The sequence below is a fragment of the Embiotoca jacksoni genome, unplaced genomic scaffold (genome assembly GCF_022577435.1).
Source record: "Embiotoca jacksoni isolate LCO1_2020_lvr unplaced genomic scaffold, fEmbJac1.0.p SCAF_12, whole genome shotgun sequence".
In the NCBI taxonomy this organism is placed as follows: Eukaryota; Metazoa; Chordata; class Actinopteri; family Embiotocidae; genus Embiotoca; species Embiotoca jacksoni.
This window is the reverse complement of record NW_027185252.1, coordinates 210165-230618: the sequence shown is the minus strand read 5'-3', so window position 1 is coordinate 230618 and position 20454 is coordinate 210165. Positions and strand designations below refer to the sequence as shown.

At 42.4% G+C, this 20454-nt stretch overlaps 1 protein-coding gene across 1 annotated transcript in view; it reads right to left on the bottom strand.

The window, feature by feature from the left end:
* Positions 1 to 20454, bottom strand: part of atrnl1a (attractin-like 1a) — a 197228-nt gene that overhangs the window by 159358 nt on the left and 17416 nt on the right. Inside the window, 9 exon segments of the mRNA XM_069144142.1 lie at positions 2359 to 2513; positions 4347 to 4530; positions 7377 to 7623; positions 9107 to 9194; positions 9325 to 9499; positions 12174 to 12382; positions 14057 to 14185; positions 15481 to 15594; positions 16588 to 16671. Coding sequence (XP_069000243.1) covers positions 2359 to 2513; positions 4347 to 4530; positions 7377 to 7623; positions 9107 to 9194; positions 9325 to 9499; positions 12174 to 12382; positions 14057 to 14185; positions 15481 to 15594; positions 16588 to 16671 — 1385 coding nt within the window.

Genomic DNA, 20454 nt, shown 5'->3' with positions numbered 1-20454 from the left:
TATGCAAATAAACACATCACGTAAATAAACGAGTAAATAAACACGTAGGGAAATGCGAGGACAGGAGTCAAAGCAACACGTTTGCTCACTCTGGCCTAATTTTAATTCAATTTATGACACATTTCACGTTTGTAAAATGTCTGAACACTCAAGTTTCCGCCTCAGATTATTGAATTATTCCTGCGGGTTTGAGAGGGTCTGGCCCTGCGCCGCGGATTAATGAACTGTGCGATGAACAAAAGGTGTTGAACAAAAATGAGACATCTTTGCTCACTCTGGCCTCATTTCTAATCAAATGTGTGACACATTTCACATTTGTAGATGTCTGATCACTCGGGCTTGATTGGGTCTGGCCCTGCGCCGCGGTGGATCAATGAACTGTGCGAGAGGGCCGGGGCAGAAATTCAGAAATTCTAGAACAGAAGACAACTTGAATTTTTTTAAATAAAGCTAAAACGAGAGTTCGGTTTGGTGTCATCAGGTCGACGGCCGGTTGTTTTTAATTCAGCTGAGTTTGCAGTAAATCCTTCCTATAAGAATCACGCGGGATATTTTATTATGTTGGATATAATTTCTGTTGATTATTCAGAGGATGTCAGTTGAGTAGGTGATCATCCAAGATCCATGTTACTACCAGGTGTGAACATGGCCAGCAGACGTAACTGGACCTGAACTACAGCTAACTATAATGCTGAATATAATTTTAAAACCAGATTTAACTCGTCTAAAATTAAATAATCCAAAAAAGAATTCTATGAAAACTAAGAGAATCAACAAAATGCTCACATCTGGTGAACTATCACGGGATCATTTGATAAATAACTGACAATCAAATTTAGTTTTAAAATCTCAGTTGGATTAATCAACTAATTGCATCGGCCACCTCGATATCCGGTTATGACACGATTAACTGCACGACTCCCGACATGTCGAGGACACGCCAGCAGCTCCGCCACCACTTCCTCCTCTCTCCACGTTTCTCCTTCAAGTCCCACGAACACAACCATTTCTCCGTGAGCAAACACCCTTCCTCATCCCTCCCCGTTGTTTCCCTCCTGTGAAGAGTTGCTGTAATCCCTCGTTTTCTTCTTCTTCTTCTTCTTCCTCTGTCCCCGTCAGGGGCTGGAAAACCTCCCCGTGCCATCTGGTCTACGATGCGACCGGGTAGCCTGTAATGGGATCTTTAATCATCCGCTCTCTCGACCTATACTGCCGGGTCCGCATCCCCGACGCACTCCTGCTCCTCTCTTCGTCTCTTCTGTCTCTAAACCTCTTTTTGTTGTTGATGTTTTCCGTTTCTCGCTTCCTCTTTCATGCAGTATTTCCTATCAAGTCTGTTTCTTTAAATGCTGCTGCGGTTAAAAAAAAAACATGAAAATACAATATGTTTTATGGTAAATATAATATTATATGATGCTAAGAACATAAGAAAACCCGACTCATTCATCAGATATAGTGCGGTTCTTCTTAAAGGGGATCGGCTGTCAGGACGGGAGGCCGACGAGGTGATCGCAAGATCAGCAGGAACACCCGGAGAGAGAAGAACCCGCAGCAGCCAATCAAAACTCAGGACGGTTTGATGTAAAGCGGTACATAGGAGATATGTTGTTGTTTTTTATCAGTGACAAAGACAGTAAAAAAAACAAATAATGCTAAAAAAAAAATGTATTCTTTCCAACTGAACAAACGAAGTGGATGATTAAGGAAGAGTTTAAGCACTCCAGATGCTGAGATTCGTGCTCGCGGCATTTCGAGCTAAAACTACGATATGAAATTCGCTCTGAACTATTCGGTTTTTAATCGTCTTTGCGTGTTTCTCACCGGGACGTCTTTACCTGCAAAGCTCCGGATCCGCCTTAATGTGTTCTTCTTCTTCTCGGTACGTTATTTAACGGCAGCTGGCAAACAGCTTTTAGGCGCATTACCGCCACCTTGTGACGAGAGTAACACATTACAACCAGGTGGCAGTAAAGGTAGCATAATGCTAACGTTAGCCTCAGGCAGGTAGATCCGGGCGGTGAACGAGGTCGAGAGGGAAGGATTACTGAGTGATTCATAAATGTAGTCTTTCATTTTAAAATAGTTGCCATAGTGGCACGCAATGATTGACACTCCTTAAACATGATAAATACATGAAGTTACTGGTGTGAGTTGGTGCTGTCGAGCCTTTTCTGAGCACAGTTAGTGTCAGTAGATTTTAAAATTAAAATAAACATGTCTGGTATCTGCAGTTAAAGTTGGACCAACGTACCTGCTGAGCACCATAGCAGCCTTTATGTGTGTGTGTGTGTGTGTGTGTGTGTGTGTGTGTGTGTGTGTGTGTGTGTGTGTGTGTGTGTGTTTAAAACTCATTCCTACCGATATCGTATGCCAGGAAGTCGGCAGAGAAACACTTGGCTCCGTTGCTCAGAGACGTGTCGTTGTGAGTGTTTCCCCCAAAAACCAGCATCGTGCCGCTCAACAGCACCGCGGAGTGGAGGTACCGCGCCGAGCCGCTCTCCCCGAGGATCAGCCTGCACACACACACACACACACACGCACACGCACACACACACGCACACACACACACACACACACACACACGCACACACACACGCACACACACACACACAGCACACACACACACACACACACACACACGCACACACGCACACACACACACACACGTGCGCACATGCACACGCACACACAGAAAAAAGTGTAAGTCAGCAGCATGAGGGATATTAAGACAGTGTTAATTTGTCAGATGTGTCTGTCTGTGTGTGTGTGTGTGTGTGTGTGTGTGTGTGTGTGTGTGTGTGTGTGTGTCCCGGCCTGTGGTGACTGCCCTTCATACCAACTGTTCTTTCATAGGACACACACACACACACACACACACACACACACACACACACACGAAGTTGGAGGTCCCGGTCTGCTGCTGCGTGCGACCTCTCTGAGGTCAAAGGTGGCATAGCGGAGAGCAACTGCGGTGACTATCTGCGGGCTTCTCCATGAACTTTTCCACCGGAGACTCTCCGATGTCTCGCAGTCCTTAAAAACAAAAAATAAAAACATGCCGAAACCTGCAGCTTCAGTTTATTTTGTGCCGATCGTCCAAACGGAGCCGATTCATTCTGACACCATTAACTGGAATCAACTTCCTGTCCTGGAGTCTTCCTCCTTCATATAAACTGGTCAGCGTTGTTTTAAAGCCAAAGGTATATATGCAGATCTTGGAAACCTCCAACACGCTATAAAGATGTCAGGAGCTTTCTGCCGACGCGGCAGAGATGCTGTGTGCTTTGGGAAGGAGCTCTCACGGAGAAACTGGAACGCTCAGAAATGTTTCGGTCCGGGAAGTTCAGACGTTCGAGAGCTTAAGTGACTCCGGCCAACAGATTCCAGCTGGAAAGTGAGAGACGCCCGGCGGCCCGGTGCGTGAGACCATGTGGTGGCGTATGCACATGTGAACGTATACTAAGTGAATGGGGGGGGGGGGGGGGGGATTTCAGGAGGAGCGTCCTCTTTCACCCAACCATCTGCCCGGAGATCACCTGGAGTCAAACCTCCTGCCAGATCCTTCTTCTCGCCTCTTTCTGACAGAAACACGATGATTCTCACACAGATCTGAACTAAAAATGCATCATAGTTAGTATTTTTTTTAAAGTTTGAAGCATCAATTTATTTATTTTTTATTAGTTGGAGAAAACTATCCCTCAAAAAGTTTAAATATCATCTGTTAAAAGTTACTGTTGCTATTATCGCCATTATTTTTTATAACTACAGGTTCATCTGAACTTTTGCATTCACATATTTACTTTAGTATAATTAAACAATTAATTGAAATGATTCAAGATCAAAATTTGCATGCTTATTCTTTATCCCTTAAGGATGTCGTTACTGGTGCGTTACGGTGTGGCAGATGTTAAAGTGTCCAAAATCTGTAAAATAACAATTAAACTTTTCCAAATTGGTCTTTTATGGGCTGAAAAACATATTTAAATAATGTCTAGAAAGCAACAGGGCAGAAATAATATTTTAATGAGCTCACGGATGAGTGACTAATAACTTGAGCTGTTAGACAGGGGTTAAAAAAGAAAAAGGAAAAGACCTGCAGCTCTAAAGAGGTGACCAAATCTTACTTTCAGGAAATGTGACAAAGTAAAATGAGCTAAAAAAAAAACTGTTTACAGAAGAGGTTGTTTGTTATTTTTGGCCCATCGTCGGCTAGATTTGGATTTCCATCAAGTGGAAACTGTCCAGGATGCACTCTGCTTATCGGACCTCGTGCGTGACGGGTTTTGGCTTCGCTTTGTACCGTAACCTGTAAATGCACCAAAAGGTTTGAGGCGTGGCGGTCTCACCATGTTCTGGTGTGCACGTGGTAGCGGTACAGGTGGTCCACCAGGCCGTACTTGTTGTTGCTCAGCGACTTGTAGCCTCCGTGGACGAACACGCAGCCGCTGGCCTCGTCGTACACGCTGCTGTGGCCGTAGCCTCCCTGGACCACGGCGCCGCCCGCCGACACCACCTGCCACGAGTTGGACCCTGCAGACACCAGCAGAGAGAAACAGAGGTGGAGTTCATCAAATACTCCCGCAGACGGAGCAGAGTTGATCTCCTGAAATGGTTTTGATGATTTGGCAGGTTTGGTTTTGCACTTTGGTGCCAAGAAGCACTTTTAATCCTGGGACGGAGCCGGGAGAGAGAGAGAGAGAGAGACGAACAGAACCAGAGGACGGAGAAAATGGGAGTTTAGTGGATTTCAAAGTGTCCCGTTATTAAAGTACTGCGATGAATACAGATTAATTCAGCTGCATAGAAGATGTTATTAGAAACAGGCTGGGATTACATCATCCGAACGACACAGGAGAACAAATAAAAGAGGAGGACCTTCAAAAGCCTGAAAAAAACGTGCCGTCGTCTGGATCAGGAACACGAAAGGAACCAGAAATTTTATATTTCCTCTCAAATTGAGTCTTCATCGAAAATCTGCGTCTGAATACACGCCTGGCTGATGATCTCTATAATTTAACCTGTAATACCTTCAAACCCCTGAATAAAAATGAATAGTAAAAAAATTCAAATGAGTCAGACTGGAGATCACCGTGATCTTACAATTTAAATTATTATGCTGCCGTACAGCAGCACCTTTAAACTCCATTAAACATCCCTCAGAACTGATGTCTGTCGTCGTCCTTAAAATGATGCTGAGTCACATAAAAATTAAAAAAAGTCACACCTGCCTCAATTTGTCAGCTAATAAATCTGAAACAAAGATGAAAACAAAGAAAGAAACAAAGAAAGAAGCAGACACTGGCACAGTTGAACCAATTTCAGTCTTATTGATGATAAACTGGCTGAAATTCACCACAAACAGAAGAACAGTGATTCTGTAACGCTTCTTAAATGTCCAGTGTTTCTTTCTCCTCCAATAAAAGAGCTTCATCAGATCTGGCAGCAGAATAAACGACAACAGCTGCTCATAATCTTTCTCCTCTCGGCTGTTACTTTATCTCTTGTATCTGGGTTTCCACTGATGACCAGCTGCAGTGCAGAGAAGACGTGTTGGAGGTCATTTAGAAAGTAGAGTCTCTGGTACGAAGCTGTCACTGTAAAATGTCCCACTCAGCAACTAAATCTAAATTAAGCTCAAAATCAGCCTCTAACTTATACATTCATCTGGTTTGTCTTTTCTGATGAAATCACCCTTCCAATAAAAGAATCATTTAATCGTATTAAACAGGAAAGGAGCAAGAAAAAAGGAAGTCAGGAGCCGACAAGCACCGAGAAAGAACAAGAGAAACAGCGCTAGAAAAGATGGGCGAAGATGACGAGGAGGAAGAAGGTCAACTCTTATCTCATCTCCGGCAGCTAATTGCAATGAACCTGCCTCTCCGAGCGGTCATTAAATCCTTTTACCTCATATTTTACACCTCAGCTTCTACTCCACCTCTGTTCATTTCCAGGTGGCACCGACTCCCTCTCGAAGCCTAATGATGCCCGGCGCCGTGACATTGTCAGAGCGAGAGGAACGGAGGGAGAGGGGCGGAGACGGAGGTGGCTGAAGATGAAAGTGATGGAAGGATGAAGGGAGGAGGAGGAGGAGGAGAAAAAGGTGAGGAGATGAAGAGGGAGCGAGGACAAGAGGCCGGTGGATGAAAAGGGGAGAAAAAAGACAGAGGGAGGAAGAGGAGGGATGTGAAAAAAAGAGGATGACAGGGAGGTGTGCAGTGGATTCATTAATCACAGTCCTCTCCGAGACACTCTGGCCCGGCTGCCTCTTCCTCTTAATGACTGCTCTCGGTCGGGGTGTGTGTGTGTGTGTGTGTGTGTGTGTGTGTGTGTGTGTGTGTGTGTGTGTGTGTGTGTGTGTGTGTGTGTGTGCGCGTGTGTGTGTGTGTGTGTGTTGTGCGTCGGGTGGAGAAAGGCGTGTGAATGTGTTTTTCCTCTTCCAATCAAACGTCCGCCTCTGATTTAGAAACACTGCAACGCCGCCATCTACTGGCTGAACCGGGATTTACACCTTTACAGCCACAAGCGTAGGAAGTGGAGAAAAGCATCGCTTCATGATTTATGCATGGTGAGGTGGAAACATCAAATGTGGTCATGAAAGTTGGAAGCAAGCGATTGTCAAAAGCATCCGAACTGAGAACGAAAAAAAAATGTAAATAACTCGAGCCCAAAAGGATGTAAACAACAAAAAAAAGGGGGTAAAATGCTGAAGTAATTCCACAGACTGAATATAGTGTTTGTAGCTGCCGCTGCAATACCAGCGAGTGCCACTAGAGGTCGGCTCCAAAAAGCCTCCGGCTCCATAGACTCCCATTCAACTTCTCTCATCAAATCCAAAGTGAATAAAATGTGTCCATCAGTTATCTCGGTGTTGTTAGCTAAAGTCACTCCTTCTTATTAGTCAGTCCAAATATGGTCACTTCCTGCTCCAAAATATTTTGGATTTGGTGATTTGATTTCTCCAAATCCATTGAACTTAATTTCCTGCATCTAAAGGGTCAAATTGTTTGCTGGAGTTGTTTTCATGTGTGGTGATTACAGTCGACTCTACTGTGTGTTTAACACATGAAACTTGTCCAACTTGTTTCAAAATCTTAAATTGAAAACTAAATTTGTTAACATCTTTTTCCAGCTGTCCAATATTTTAAATATTGTTGTTGTATATTACTTATTATCAAACCTGACTTTGAACCAAAACCGAACTTCTTTTAAAAACATGAGTTATGCCCCGACTGAACCTGCTTCTCCGGAAGATGTCAGAAGTCCGAAGAGTCTCTGTGTCTGACTCCCGTCAATAACAACAACAACAAAAAAAGCAATTAAAACAATCACCATAGAAGAAGAATCGATGTTGTGCCGAGTCAGCGACGTGCACTCACCGATGTTGTACTCCTGCACTTTGTTGACGTAGCTGTAGATCGGCGAGTAGCCGAAGAAGATCAGCATCGCCGGCTCTCCGTCGGCCAGCTCCACCACGTGGGCCGTGTGCCCCTCCAGGGCGTGAGGAGGCGGCGGCGACGGTTTCCGCGGCGACCAGGTGCGCCGCGGCACGTTGAACACCCACATCTCGTCCGTGACGTTGGTCGATCCGGCTTCCAGCTTCCCGCCGAACATGTAGATGTCGTCCTGCGCGAGAGAGAAAAACCTGTAACGGTGATGTCATAGTGTCCCAGAATGCACCTCAAGGAAAAGAAGCTAAACCACCACCGGAGGTCAGCAAAAACATTTTCAGAAGGTATCCAGTCATCCGTTTAAACCTGTTTTTATAACTACTGCTGGTTTTTGAAAGGGTCAAAGGTCAAGAATCGGTATTTAGTAAAAAAATACAACATCGGCTTTGTCCTCAGGAGAAACTTTTGCTGATGCAGCAAAGTATTTCCCTTCGTCCCCGTTCGGTGTAACGAGGAGGTTTTAAAGTTAAAGTCCTGCGTAGAGTTCCTGCTGTCTACAGATCATCGTCATCCTTTCATAATCTCTCCATTGGTGGCTTATTTTTTTTTTTTCCAATTAATTGTCTATTTAATGTGTGAAGCTTATCACAGTTTACACAGCAGGAGGTTTTTGTTTAATTCGCTAATTTTTCAAAGGCGGCAAATCAGTCAGGAAGCAGTCTGCCGTTTAATTCGAGAAGCCGCGGCGAGAAAATCTTTGGTTTTCTAATTTGTTACAGGAGGATAATCAATATGAACCAACTTATTAGCCAACAAACCGTCGGATCGCCGAATCCCGACTGGATATCTGTCAAATACCGAAAGGCAGCTGAGAGACGCGGAGGTGATAAGTACCGTGTAAAAAATGAAACTGTGAAATACGTTCAATTTAAGGTGCAAAAACTCTGCACGGACAAAATGTAATCAATAATCACAAAGTAATTACAGACATCCATCTCTGATGCATAACAGCATGATCTGCTCTACAAAATTAATTTGAAATCATAATGACTTTTAATTTTTCTGCACGTCCAGGCTGCAGACTCGTGCATCCAGATTGGAGTTTTGAAAGTCTGAACAGGTAAAAACACACTTTCTCTGTTGAAATCTGGATCCAAACTGCATTCGGAGCCGATTTGAAACGTGATTCCTTCGTTGCCGTAGCAACGCATGCAGATAGGTCGCTGATGTCTGGACACACAAAATCTGATCTGTTCACTTGCAAAATATGTCCTGAAGATCTAATTAGAGAAGAAGATAAATCTGAATGGGAGTCTATTGGAAGAAGAGTTTTTTTATTTAAATTTGTTTGGAGCCAGCCCCTAGTGGCCCTCAGCGGTATTTCACTTTAAAAGTACTTCTGTATTGACCCGGAGACTGCATCCATTTCTACATGAACTCTATGAGCCACACACACACACACACACACACACACACACACTTCTGTGCTGAACTGAACTCCAGCGGATAAAAAGAAAAAAGAAAAAATAATGGATTTGACATTTCACAGATAACTACGTGAATCTGAGAGCTGTTTGACTTCCAGATACTGAAGAAGAAATCATATCAAAGCTCAAACATCTTGGAGAAACGGGGATTAAATAGGAATGTTTGCAGCTTCAGTGTCTTTGTTTGCCGTCGAATTAGAAACTCTGAAATGTGTGTTTCAGCCGCGTTACCTGGTGGAGAGCCAGCGAGTGTCCGTATCTGTAGAGAGGACCGCTGCTGACCGGCACCACGTCCCAGGTGCTGGTCTCCAGGTTGTAGCTGCACAGAGAGAGAGAGGAGCAACGACTTAGAGCTACAACACACACACACACACACACACACACACACACACACACACGCACACACACACACACACACACAGAGGCGAGTCAGATCGGAGGCCGCTTACTTCAGCACCATGTGGTAGTTGGAGTAGTTGAAGGAGTAGCCTCCCACCACCCACATCAACCCAGAATGCACAAGGGCCCGGTGGGACGCCCGACCCAGAGACTGAGCGGACGGTTTGACGCTGGGCAGAACCCAGAAGGCCTCGGTGGACGGGACGGAGAGAGAGCAGTCTGGACCTGAGGCGCGCGCACGCACACACACACACACACACACACACACACACACACACACACACACACAAAATTCTCATCACTGTCAAATTTGAAGTTCTTATACATTTTTCTGCAAGTTCTGGCACCCCCTACTGGTAGTATCAAAACATTGCACCATATATATGACTTGAGAACACAAACTGCACCTGTTATCAGGAGGAATTTGTTGTTGCTGTTTTACAAACAAAATGTACATATTACACTCAACAGTGGCCAAAAAATAAGTTACGTATTTTAATATATGATATTCACATTTTCCTCTAATATTTGCCACTTGTTTATCAACATAGAAACCATATATTTTCAGAACTTCACAATTATATATAACGACATGAAAGGTGACATTAAAAGTGACGAGAAATGTCGACATCATTATAAAAGCTGAATTTAAGTTATATTTTGGACAAGTTTGATGTCATGAAAAAGAAACTGACACTGAAAAGTAGACCAGGGTAATATATTGATATTGAAACGTAAGCGTGGATATCATTTTATGGATATTGTGATATTATTTGTGTAGTTTTTTTTTTACTGTTTCAAGGCAACATTACAGTAAAATAATGTCATTTTTAAAACTTACCAGATTGTTCTATTGTATTATTTGCCTTCACTCACTTAGTCATAATATCGACATTACTGAGGATTATTTATCAAATACATTATTGTTTAAATGTATTGTAAAAGCACCCATCAACATTTTTGCACTGTAAATATTGAGATATGCAGTTAAAAACAGAAAGATATTGGATTTTGTCCGGCCTGATAGAAAAGAGGAGTCGGTAAAACAAAGAGAATCGATCTCCTCTGAACTCATCAGCGGTGCTGCTGACAGATGAAAAACCGTTAACCTTGAAAATCTATCGACAAGTCACTCATTTGACTTTAAAAAGCACATTAATGTGTTTTATATTAAGAGATCATCAGACAACAGATTTGCGGCCCGCACGGAGAATAAAAGCATCGGGGGTTTGTTTTTGTTTTTTTGTCTGATGAAATAAGGAGTCGTTTGGAGAGAAGAAGGAAACGAATGAGAAACGCTCGATCACGAATGCAAACTGCATTCAGATGCAGCCGTTCTTCCTGCAGACGAACGGCACAACATGCTCTTTTCATTAACACAAAAACATATTTTATTTTTGCTGGCAGTTGCTATGGCGACCTGTACCTTTTTTTTTTTTTTTTATCAAAGCCACTGTTTGTGTATCAGATGGCTCCTCTGAGACCAGACACATGTCCCTACGCCTTCAGCCTCAGCTTGTTTTTTTAATGAACGATTGGTCACTCCTGACATTTAAATAATACGAGGTTAAATCATTTTAGACGCTCAGATTATATAATAATATCAAATTGAAGTCTTTAGACCAGGCGGCTGTAAAAGTAATTTCTTCATGAAAACCACATTTCTGCATGAAATCCTCACAAATTAAAAGGAAAAAAAAAAAAAAAAGATGAAGAAACGTGAACGCGACTGCTGAATGTGAGTTTGCAGAATAATTCACCCGCAGACTTTCATATTTCTTCTTATCAAATCAATTTGTTGGGAGAAATATGATCATCTGAATATAGAATTTGAAGGAAATTCCCTAAAAAAAATTTTATTTTTACAGAATTTTTGTTGATGATGATGTTTTTCCTGATACTTCTTCCTTTATTATAGTTTAACTATAATTATATAATAACTGGAAATTTTAAGAACAAAAAAAAAAGATGTTTAAAGGGAAGAAATTGGCTTTTTTTTCTGATCACACTGCTTCTCTTTGTGCTTACATCATCGATCCAGGAGAGGGCAGCGCTGCACCATCAAAACAAACTACACAGTGAGTTCAGAAATATTATCATTATTAATATTATTATCATTATTATGTAAAACTAATACTGTATCTGAAGCACAGACACAGTTTGTACTGATTTAATTACACCCAAATTTCATCTACCGAACGACATAATACTGATATAAATGGTTTGGAAATGAATCTGTGATTATTGCTTCTAAAATAGAAACTGTAATAAAGGATACAAAAAAAAAAACTACTTTAACATGAGAAAATTACCAAAAAAAAATCAGCTCCACAATCGCAAAAAGTTGTTGAGTGCTGATGACTAAAACATAAAAAACTAAAAACAAAACCGGATCAACTGGTTTATAATAATAATATTAAACCAGGCAACATTTTGTTGGTTGTAAACAGGAGAGTGCCCCCCCCCCACACACACACACACACACACTTTTCATTCCCTTTTCACGTTAATAATGAAAAAAACAGAAAACATCAAAGCGATCCTGGTGACGGGCATCGTGGGAAATGTGGTCTTTGTTTTGAGACTAGATAGAAGTTGCATTGACCTCGTTAGTTGTGACCGCGAGTCTTTTTTTTTTTTCTTTTTTTTATCATACGTTGGCTCTTTATATGATGAATAATCAGTCACCAAAACTTTAGCCCAGTTTTCGCCTCCACCTGCATACGTTTATGTTCAAGATGCTCCGTGAACACACGATGAATGAATAACTGAGCTCTTTAAAACCTTCCTCTCATCTCTTCTCTCCACGAAGCCCGGTGAGCCTCGTCTCGTCTTTCCGGCTGCACCGCGGGGAGGCCAAAGACTCCTCCGTGAAATCCTCACCGATGCGGCTTCTTACCTTGCCAGCTGTCGTTGCAGACGCAGAGCTTCTCCCCGGTCAGGTCGCAGTAGCCGTGACCCGGGCTGCCACAGTTGCCTCTGCAGTACGGGATGTCGCAGGCCTCCCCTTTCCAATACTCCTCGCACTCGCAGTACACGCGACCCGCCGCCGAGTTGGCCGTGCCGCATCGGCCGTGGCCCGAGCAGTTGTTGGGACACGAGTTTATCCTGCGAGGGGAAAAGGGAAGCAAAGTCTTGGAGGTTGGACACGTCCACGGGAGAGGAAACTTCGCTGGGACTGGTACTATTTTTAGATAAAGCTCACAGCCTTCAAATGAGACTGGAGGCCTCATGAAATCTGTCGAGACGACCACAAAGGCTTCTCTCGCGTATTATATATAAAATGTACAACATGATTGACATCCATAGTGGCATAAAGATGATATTTTTAAATAAATATGCAAAAAATTAATTAAAGCTCCAAAGATTTAGATTTGGTTTTAAAAATAGAGACTGTCCTCCTTCAAAAAACGTCCCCGTAAGTCTTTTTAGGACCCAGAGTTACGTTTTAGAGTTAAGCGCCCTCTAGTGGTCGTACGATATAAACGACAGAAGTACTTTTTTTTTTTTTTACCTCAAACCATGTCTTTATGTCTTAATGTCGCAAACTCACAGTTGAGGAGGAATAACTCTTTCTGTAAAGGTACGTTTAACACATTGTGATGCATTTTAACATATATGGATTATTCTTTATTAATCAATAAAAATGCAGCAAAGAAGGATCGAACCCACGATGCTGTTGCATACAAAACAAAGAGAAATATAGTCACGCAGTCATAGCTACGATGGAAGAATAATTTAATAAATTACCAACATTTCAAGCCATGCCGTTTTCTTCGGGGTATTCAAACATTGGTAATTTATTAAATCCTTCCAGCATCATGCCTACGAGTGTCGCAAATAGTTTTCTTTCACGCTTCAGTGCCGCCGTGTTCGTCTTCTGTCCCGCGCATAAAAAACAGGAAACACAACGAGCAGCTGCATCCAACACAGCGTTTTTGTTCAAGAGGGTTCGCACACTTCCAATGTTGTTTTTTTTTCTTTTTTTTGAAGACGTCCACCTCTCGTTCCAATCAAGCCCGAAGGCACTTATCGTAAGTGGCCTCGGATAAAAGCCTCCGAAGCAAACTAATTATGAGAGATGGAGCAAGATAGACCTCATTTTAAAAGAGATAAATTATAGATACAAGCTTTGAAAAGGGAAAAAAACGACACAAACGAGGACGGAAAACCGGTCGCAAGAGGCTGTGAGGAGCGTTTTAAATTTTAAAAAAAAATGATATTACACATAAAAAATAAAAAAGCTTTGAAAGACAAAATCTTCCAAAACATCAGATGGTAAAAAGAGATAGAAAGATTGAAAGTCAAGGAGCCAGAGGCAGAAAAAAAAAAAATCATCTTTTTGTTAATACAGAAAGCCGGTCTGCTACTGTGACAAGAGGGTCGTCATGACAACCTTTATCTCCTCTCACTGCATGTGTGTGTGTGTGTGTGTGTGTGTGTGTGTGTGTGTGTGTGTGTGTGTGTGTGTGTGTGTGTGTGTGTGCGGAGAGCCTTGAGGCTGTGTGACTGTACGCCGACTGTCCTCCCATGTGTCCAACCTGCCACGTAGCTTTTTTTGTATAATTTTTCCATCATGGCCGTCACTACGGACACAAAGCACTGTGTGTGTGTGTGTGTGTGTGTGTGTGTGTGTGTGTGTGTGTGTGTGTGTGTGTGTGTGTGTGTGTGTGTGTGAGTGACAGGCGGTGACATCATTGAGGTGTAACAGAATGAATTTGATTGCTCGTCAGGATAAACGAGTATTGATCTGTGGAGATGTGAGCAGGTGAAGGGACGTACGAGTAGGCGACGCTGAAGCCCGTCAGGTTGTACGCGGCGTCGCTGAAGAAGTGAAGCAGAGCGTAGCCGGACGTCGTCACGACCTCCGGGACCGTCTCGTTGCCTCGGCTCTCCGGCACCACGAGTCCACTGAGACACAACACCACAAAAAAAAAAAAAAAAAAAAAAAAGGAGAAAAGAAAAAGAGAATGAAGACAGACAGTCCTCCTCCCTCCCTACCAAAAAAAAAAAAAAAAGAAAAAGTAATCATAATAAAAGGTTTTACGAGACGCTCTGGTACTTTATGGACGCCGGTCTGAAAAAAAACTCCACTAGAAATATGACAGTGATTAGCCTGAAACAAGATTGCATTTGTTTGATGATGTTCTTCAGTTTCAGAGCTGCTGCAGCTTTTATTTAAGCAATATTACACGAGATATAACAATATAATGCTGTTTTTACTGGTTATAGGCCTATTAAATGTGAATTCGGGTCTCTTTTGGTCGCTACGAGCACCCGTATCATAACACCACGGATAGTCACGCACTGAAAATCCTAGCGACGGCTAGCTGGATTGTTTTTTTTATAAACACATGAAACAGTTCTAAAATCTCCCATCAATATCTTTGTTCATCAGATATCTTTGTTCCAACCAGACTGAGCTAGCTGAGCAGTTTAGTGTTTCTACGTGTTGTATTTATTCAGTTTCAGACTAGAAATCCTCTCTGTTGCTAGGGTCGTTGCTAAGGGTCGGCCTACTTCCCGGAGTAGAGAACATTTGCGTACGTGACATAAGAGTGATTGTTTTCCAGTTTCTTAGTCGTAACCCGCGTGTTGCCGTGGAAACGTAGATCGCGTGAACAAAATAATTGAAAACATTTTGATTATGTGTTTTATTTAGTTGGTAACTTGTCGTATAATCGCAATATGACACCGGAGGGTGTGTTTTAACGTGATTAATGGCGCGGCGGGACCGAGGTGCTTATACTCTTATTTACACGTGAAGAACGGAGGCTTTACTTAATGCTGCTCACAACTCAAACGGCCGATTTTGTTTTTTCTTGGAAAAGTCCAAATTGTCTCTTTTCATCGGAGCAAGTAAACTCTTAAAGGGAGATAAGCTTCAGAGGATTAGAGGCAGTGGGAGGTTGGTCAATTTATTGTGGTATTACTGTTTTTAATGAATTTGTGTGAGATGAAAAAACACCACCCACACGGAAAAAAAAGAAGTGCCATTCAGGGATAAAGTGAGTAATTTGCAGTATTTGTCCTCCTATTATCGCCGTATTGTGGTCCGACGGTAATTACAAGGCCCATTGCTTGGCTCGAGCCATTTGACTGCAATAATGTTTTATTTTCTTTGAAGCGGTGGGTCAAAAAAGGCTACCCGAGTCGTTTCCATATTTTTTTGTTTTCCCCTCCGTTCGTGAGAAGCAGGCGCTCACCTGAAGACGGCAATCAAAGGGGCATAAATGGAGTCTCCGTCGTAGACGTACATGTGGTCCCAGCTGCACTCGGTGGCGAAGTGATTGAAGCGCAGCCGGAGCGCTGCGTTGGGGCTGCGACAGGAGGGAACAGATGGGGACAGGACAAAGACGCACTTGATGAATATATATTACCTTATATGTCTCGTGTGATTCTGGCTCCTCAAAAGGTGTCGCCGCTGTTTATGAAGTCTCCGGGTAAGATCAGAAATTGACACCTCAGGGACTCGTGCACCTTCAGAAAAGCTTTTTGCTCTATTGAAGTGTGTCCTTTTATAAATAGGAGTCTCCTGCAGTTGTTTACATGCACACTATTATTGAGTGTCCTGGTTTTGTGTTTTGCACAAATCAAATCTTTTTTTTCCCTCGAGTTTTTCCTTTCCACTGTAAAAGGTTTTTCCACCCGTTAAAAGGGAGTTTTTCATTTCCACTGTAAAAGGTTTTTCCACCCGTTAAAAGGGAGTTTTTCCTTTCCACTGTAAAAGGGTTTTCCCCCTGTTAAAAGGGAGTTTTTCCTTTCCACTGTAAAAGGTTTTTCCTCCTGTTTAAAGGAAGTTTTTTTTCCTTTCCACTGTAGAAGGTTTTTCCTCCTGTTAAAAGGGAGTTTTTCCTTTCCACTGTAAAATGTTTTTCCTCCAGTAAAAGAAAGTTTTTCCTTCCAGCTTGCTCATGTGGGAAGTGCTGAATTATTATTTTTTTTTTTCCTGTTCAATGTTCCATGAAAAATGACGTTTTATTTGTGCCTGTACAAAGCGCTGCCTCCGACCCTTTAAACATGATGACATCACAACGGGGGTCTAACCGCCAACGACTCTCTTAACATCCCTCATATTTCTCTCTTGGTCATGAGCACGCCAATAAACTTCATGTAAAATGAAACAACTTCAATTTGACTTGCGAGACCATCTAATGCCACTCATGAATACAACTAGCGTGACTTTATTTAATATTGTATAAATATGTCACTGAGCCACGGCTGTCCTTTAATATTTCCTAGGAGATCGTGAACATCCTGCAGAGGGCAGGTGACATTTTGATGACACGTGGTTGGATAAAAACGTTACTCACTATCCTTCTATCAACCAGGTGCACTTGGTCTTGTACTTGTAGTTTACTGGACCGTCTGTGAGGAACCCGGACAGGTCCGTTAACCTGCAGAGGACACGGAGGGGAGACAAGACAGAGTTAATGTGATATTTAACCACGTTTGTGTGCTCAAAATCCTCAAGAATCAGCACGTCAGCGTTTTTGTGGCCTTCTTCTGCCCTTAACATGAAAATTTAAAAAAATAAAATAAAGATGTATCGGAGTGGAAACTTTTATCTCGTGACCTCCGACGGGACAAAGAGATTCATTGAGACACGAGGGAGGCGCTCCGCTGGTCAGACCACGGGACGTCTCGTAGCGGCGACGGGATTTACTGTTTACTGTCCGATCAAGATTGACGCGGTCACACGAGAGCCGAGATGAAAAGGAGAGGAGACGGTGGTGGTTAAAAACATGTACAAACAACATGTCGCTTCCAAAACCAAACTTCAGTCATCTGAACAAGCAGAAGAAAAATATTCTTCCAACCAATTATAATCAGAAGAGTTTAAACATAATAGTAAAAATGTATATATTATAAATAAATATTATCTAATACAATGTTTTTGGCTTCACAACATCACGTGCACCGAGCTCATAACAACGTTAATAATAATAACAATAATAATAATAATAATAATAATAATAAAGTTTCTTTCTCTCTTAGAATCATAAAAATATCACCTTTAAAGTTACAACTCGTGTGATTTCATCCAATAATATGCAGCAGGGAGAACGAGTGTCTCAGGGCGAGCGATAACACCTGCGAGCATATAAAACACGACATCGCTCTATTGTCAAGGTAAGACGGTGTCGTTGCTATAGCGATCCCAACACGGCATATTATTCACGTGGCGATTGTAATAACTCCCATAATGGTGTGTGTGTGTGTGTGTGTGTGTGTGTGTGTGTGTGTCTGTGTGTGTGTGTGTGTGTGTGTGTGTGTGTGTGTGTGTGTGTGTGTGTGTGTGTGGAGAACAGCGGTCACACTTGTCAATCACACAAGTAATCCCCTTCTAGAGAGAGAGAAGGTGAAAATGGACACACACACACACACACACACACACACACACACACACACACACACACACACACACATCACATCACATCACAGGCAGTGAAGATGTCGCAGCCTGCCTCGGGTTGGACAGTATGTTACTGTCATTCAGTGTGTGTGTGTGTGTGTGTGTGTGTGTGTGTGTGTGTGTGTGTGTGTGTGTGTGTGTGTGTGTGTGTGTGTCATTTTGGCTCACAGCCAGAAACAGAGAATTAAACTTGTTTTTATTGTTTGTTCTGGTGGGTACCAAAACAACAACAACCATGAAAAAGGATAAAAGACATGTTTGCAGATAAAAAATGTATTGAATCACAAAAGGAGATATTTCAGATAAAAAAAACTATCTATGATCAGACAGTTGGATTATTATCTGGGCTGACGTGTGTCTGCATTAAAACTGGCAGGTTTTTTTCTTTTATTGTTGTTTTTTGGGGGTTGGTTTGGTCTTGTTGTGTTTTTTTGTAGTTGTTCTTTACTCAAAATCAACTTTAATGTCAATCCTGACACACAGAGAAATCAAATATTGTTTCTCAGTCCTACGGTGTGAAACATAAAAAGATAAAACAATACAAGTATAAATATGTAACAATAAAAACAGTAAAACAGACACAGTGATGCTTAACTGCAATATATATATTTATTGTGGGGTTTATTAAATATCAGCAAATAGTGAATGATCTGTTTTCAGATGGGTAATTTGACTAATTGTTTCGGCTCTAAAGAAGTTTGATATTCATTAACTTCGATGAGTAAAAGTGTTTTTTTAGGTTTTCTAAAACAACAAAGCAACTGTAACCGACATTCGACCTCCCGGTTTGACTCGGATACTAAAATTAAAAAGGATTGTTTCTTTATAAATAGGTTAAAAGGGAGAAAAACAAAGCCTGTGGGGAAAAAAAAAAAAAAAAAAATGTTTTTGTTTCTGCGGGACGAAAGAAAACCGATCGGGACGGCAAACAGATTGCAGCACAGCCGGACAACAGGCCACAAGCAAACGGCAACAACATGCCAATAAACCAGCACACACACACACACACACACACACACACACGAACACACACACACACGAACACACACACACACACACACACACACACACACACACACACACACATGCTTCAGAGGAGGTAGAGACGAGATGAAGAATAAGACTTCTCCGTGTCCGTCTATAATCCCAGATTAGAAGACAAATATTCACGTCTGACTTTTATTGATGACGATGATGAATGTTGTTTTTTTGGGGAGTTTTCTTTGCAGCCGATGATACATGAACTCCGGTGACGTCTGAAATTGTTCCTCACAAGATCTATTCGTCTTTGTTCTCGTGTCTCGTGTAACCGCCCCGCTGTTATTAATGCTCACATTTTTTCTCAGAAATGATAAGAGCACATCGCTCATCCCATTTAAACAAGGTCACCGTGACAACGCTGGAAAACTTTCACTGAGAACTTTGAATGGTGATGACGCACATTTATAAATGTCAATTTAAAAAAAAAGACAAAAGCAGCTTCCATTATTGGATGTTTTACATAGAAGTGAACGAAAAGGTGGCAAATGCTACATCCCAACAATTTACTGGATAAAAAAGAGTTCGTAGCTTCAGGTCTGTAAAATGGTTCCGATCCAGAAGTGTCTTCAGCTGCAATACCAGCGAGTGCCACTAGAGGTCGGCTCCAAAAAGCCTCCGGCTCCATAGACTCCCATTCAACTTCTCTCATCAAATCCAAAGTGAATAAAATGTGTCCATCAGTTATCTCGGTGTTGTTAGCTAAAGTCACTCCTTCTTATTAGTTTTCTGGAGGTCCATCTGAAAATAATCCCTCATTCATTAGAAAAGAAGATTCAAGAAGACCTGTTTTTGGGGGCGTGTCTGTTTGATTGACAGGCCTGTGGTGCAGTCAGGTTACAGCTATCGGTGGGCAGGACGTAGTATCGTCAGGTTTCCGATCAGATCGGTCAGATCCACCGCTGGCTCCTCCCACAGCTCGTCCAAATATGGTCACTTCCTGCTCCAAACCGCTCTGAACTAGTAAAGATGGTGACGGACGTCACTGATGGTTTTTGCATTGGTACTTTATATTTTAAACTCCAGCTGGATGAGCGCAGATAAGACAATCAGAACAAACATGTTTCAGGAACAATTCCAGCTCCACACTTTTTGCATTTGCTGCTGCTAACAATGGAGTCTCTCCCAAATGAGTCCGGGTGAGACGCTGCACAGGTTGCAAGTCTGTCACAGACATCAGACATATGGACCGACATCCACTCACGCTCAAATCCAGTCCAACTGGCAACTCACAATATTCAATTAACTAAATCTGCATGTGTTTGGACGGCGGGAGGAAAAACGGAAATCCTGCGTGCACATGGGGAACAAAAAGTCCGTCAGTCAGACCAGTTTTACAGGTTGTGGGTTTTTTTACATACGTAAACAACAAATCAGGCATTTTAAGAACTTTCTAAAAGTATTGTAAATAGTTGAAATCGATCGGGAGCAGAATTCGTGACGAAGCCTCGGCGTGTCTCTCCTCCCAGATTTCTCGGGAAAGTGAAAACTTGTGTGCGAGCCGAGTGGATAACGCAGCGGGGGCTCGGCCCGTCTGCCAGAACATGCAAAAGGTGGATCCGCATCCATAGTTAATGTGGAGCTGACTGGAGATGGCCTCCTGCAGGCCCGACAACTTCAATCTCCCATTAACCCCCCCCCTCCCACCCAAACAGAAATAAAAGGCGTAGAAGACAACGCAGTCTCTGGAGGTTAGAAACCGAGGACGGCCGACCCGTCCAGGAGT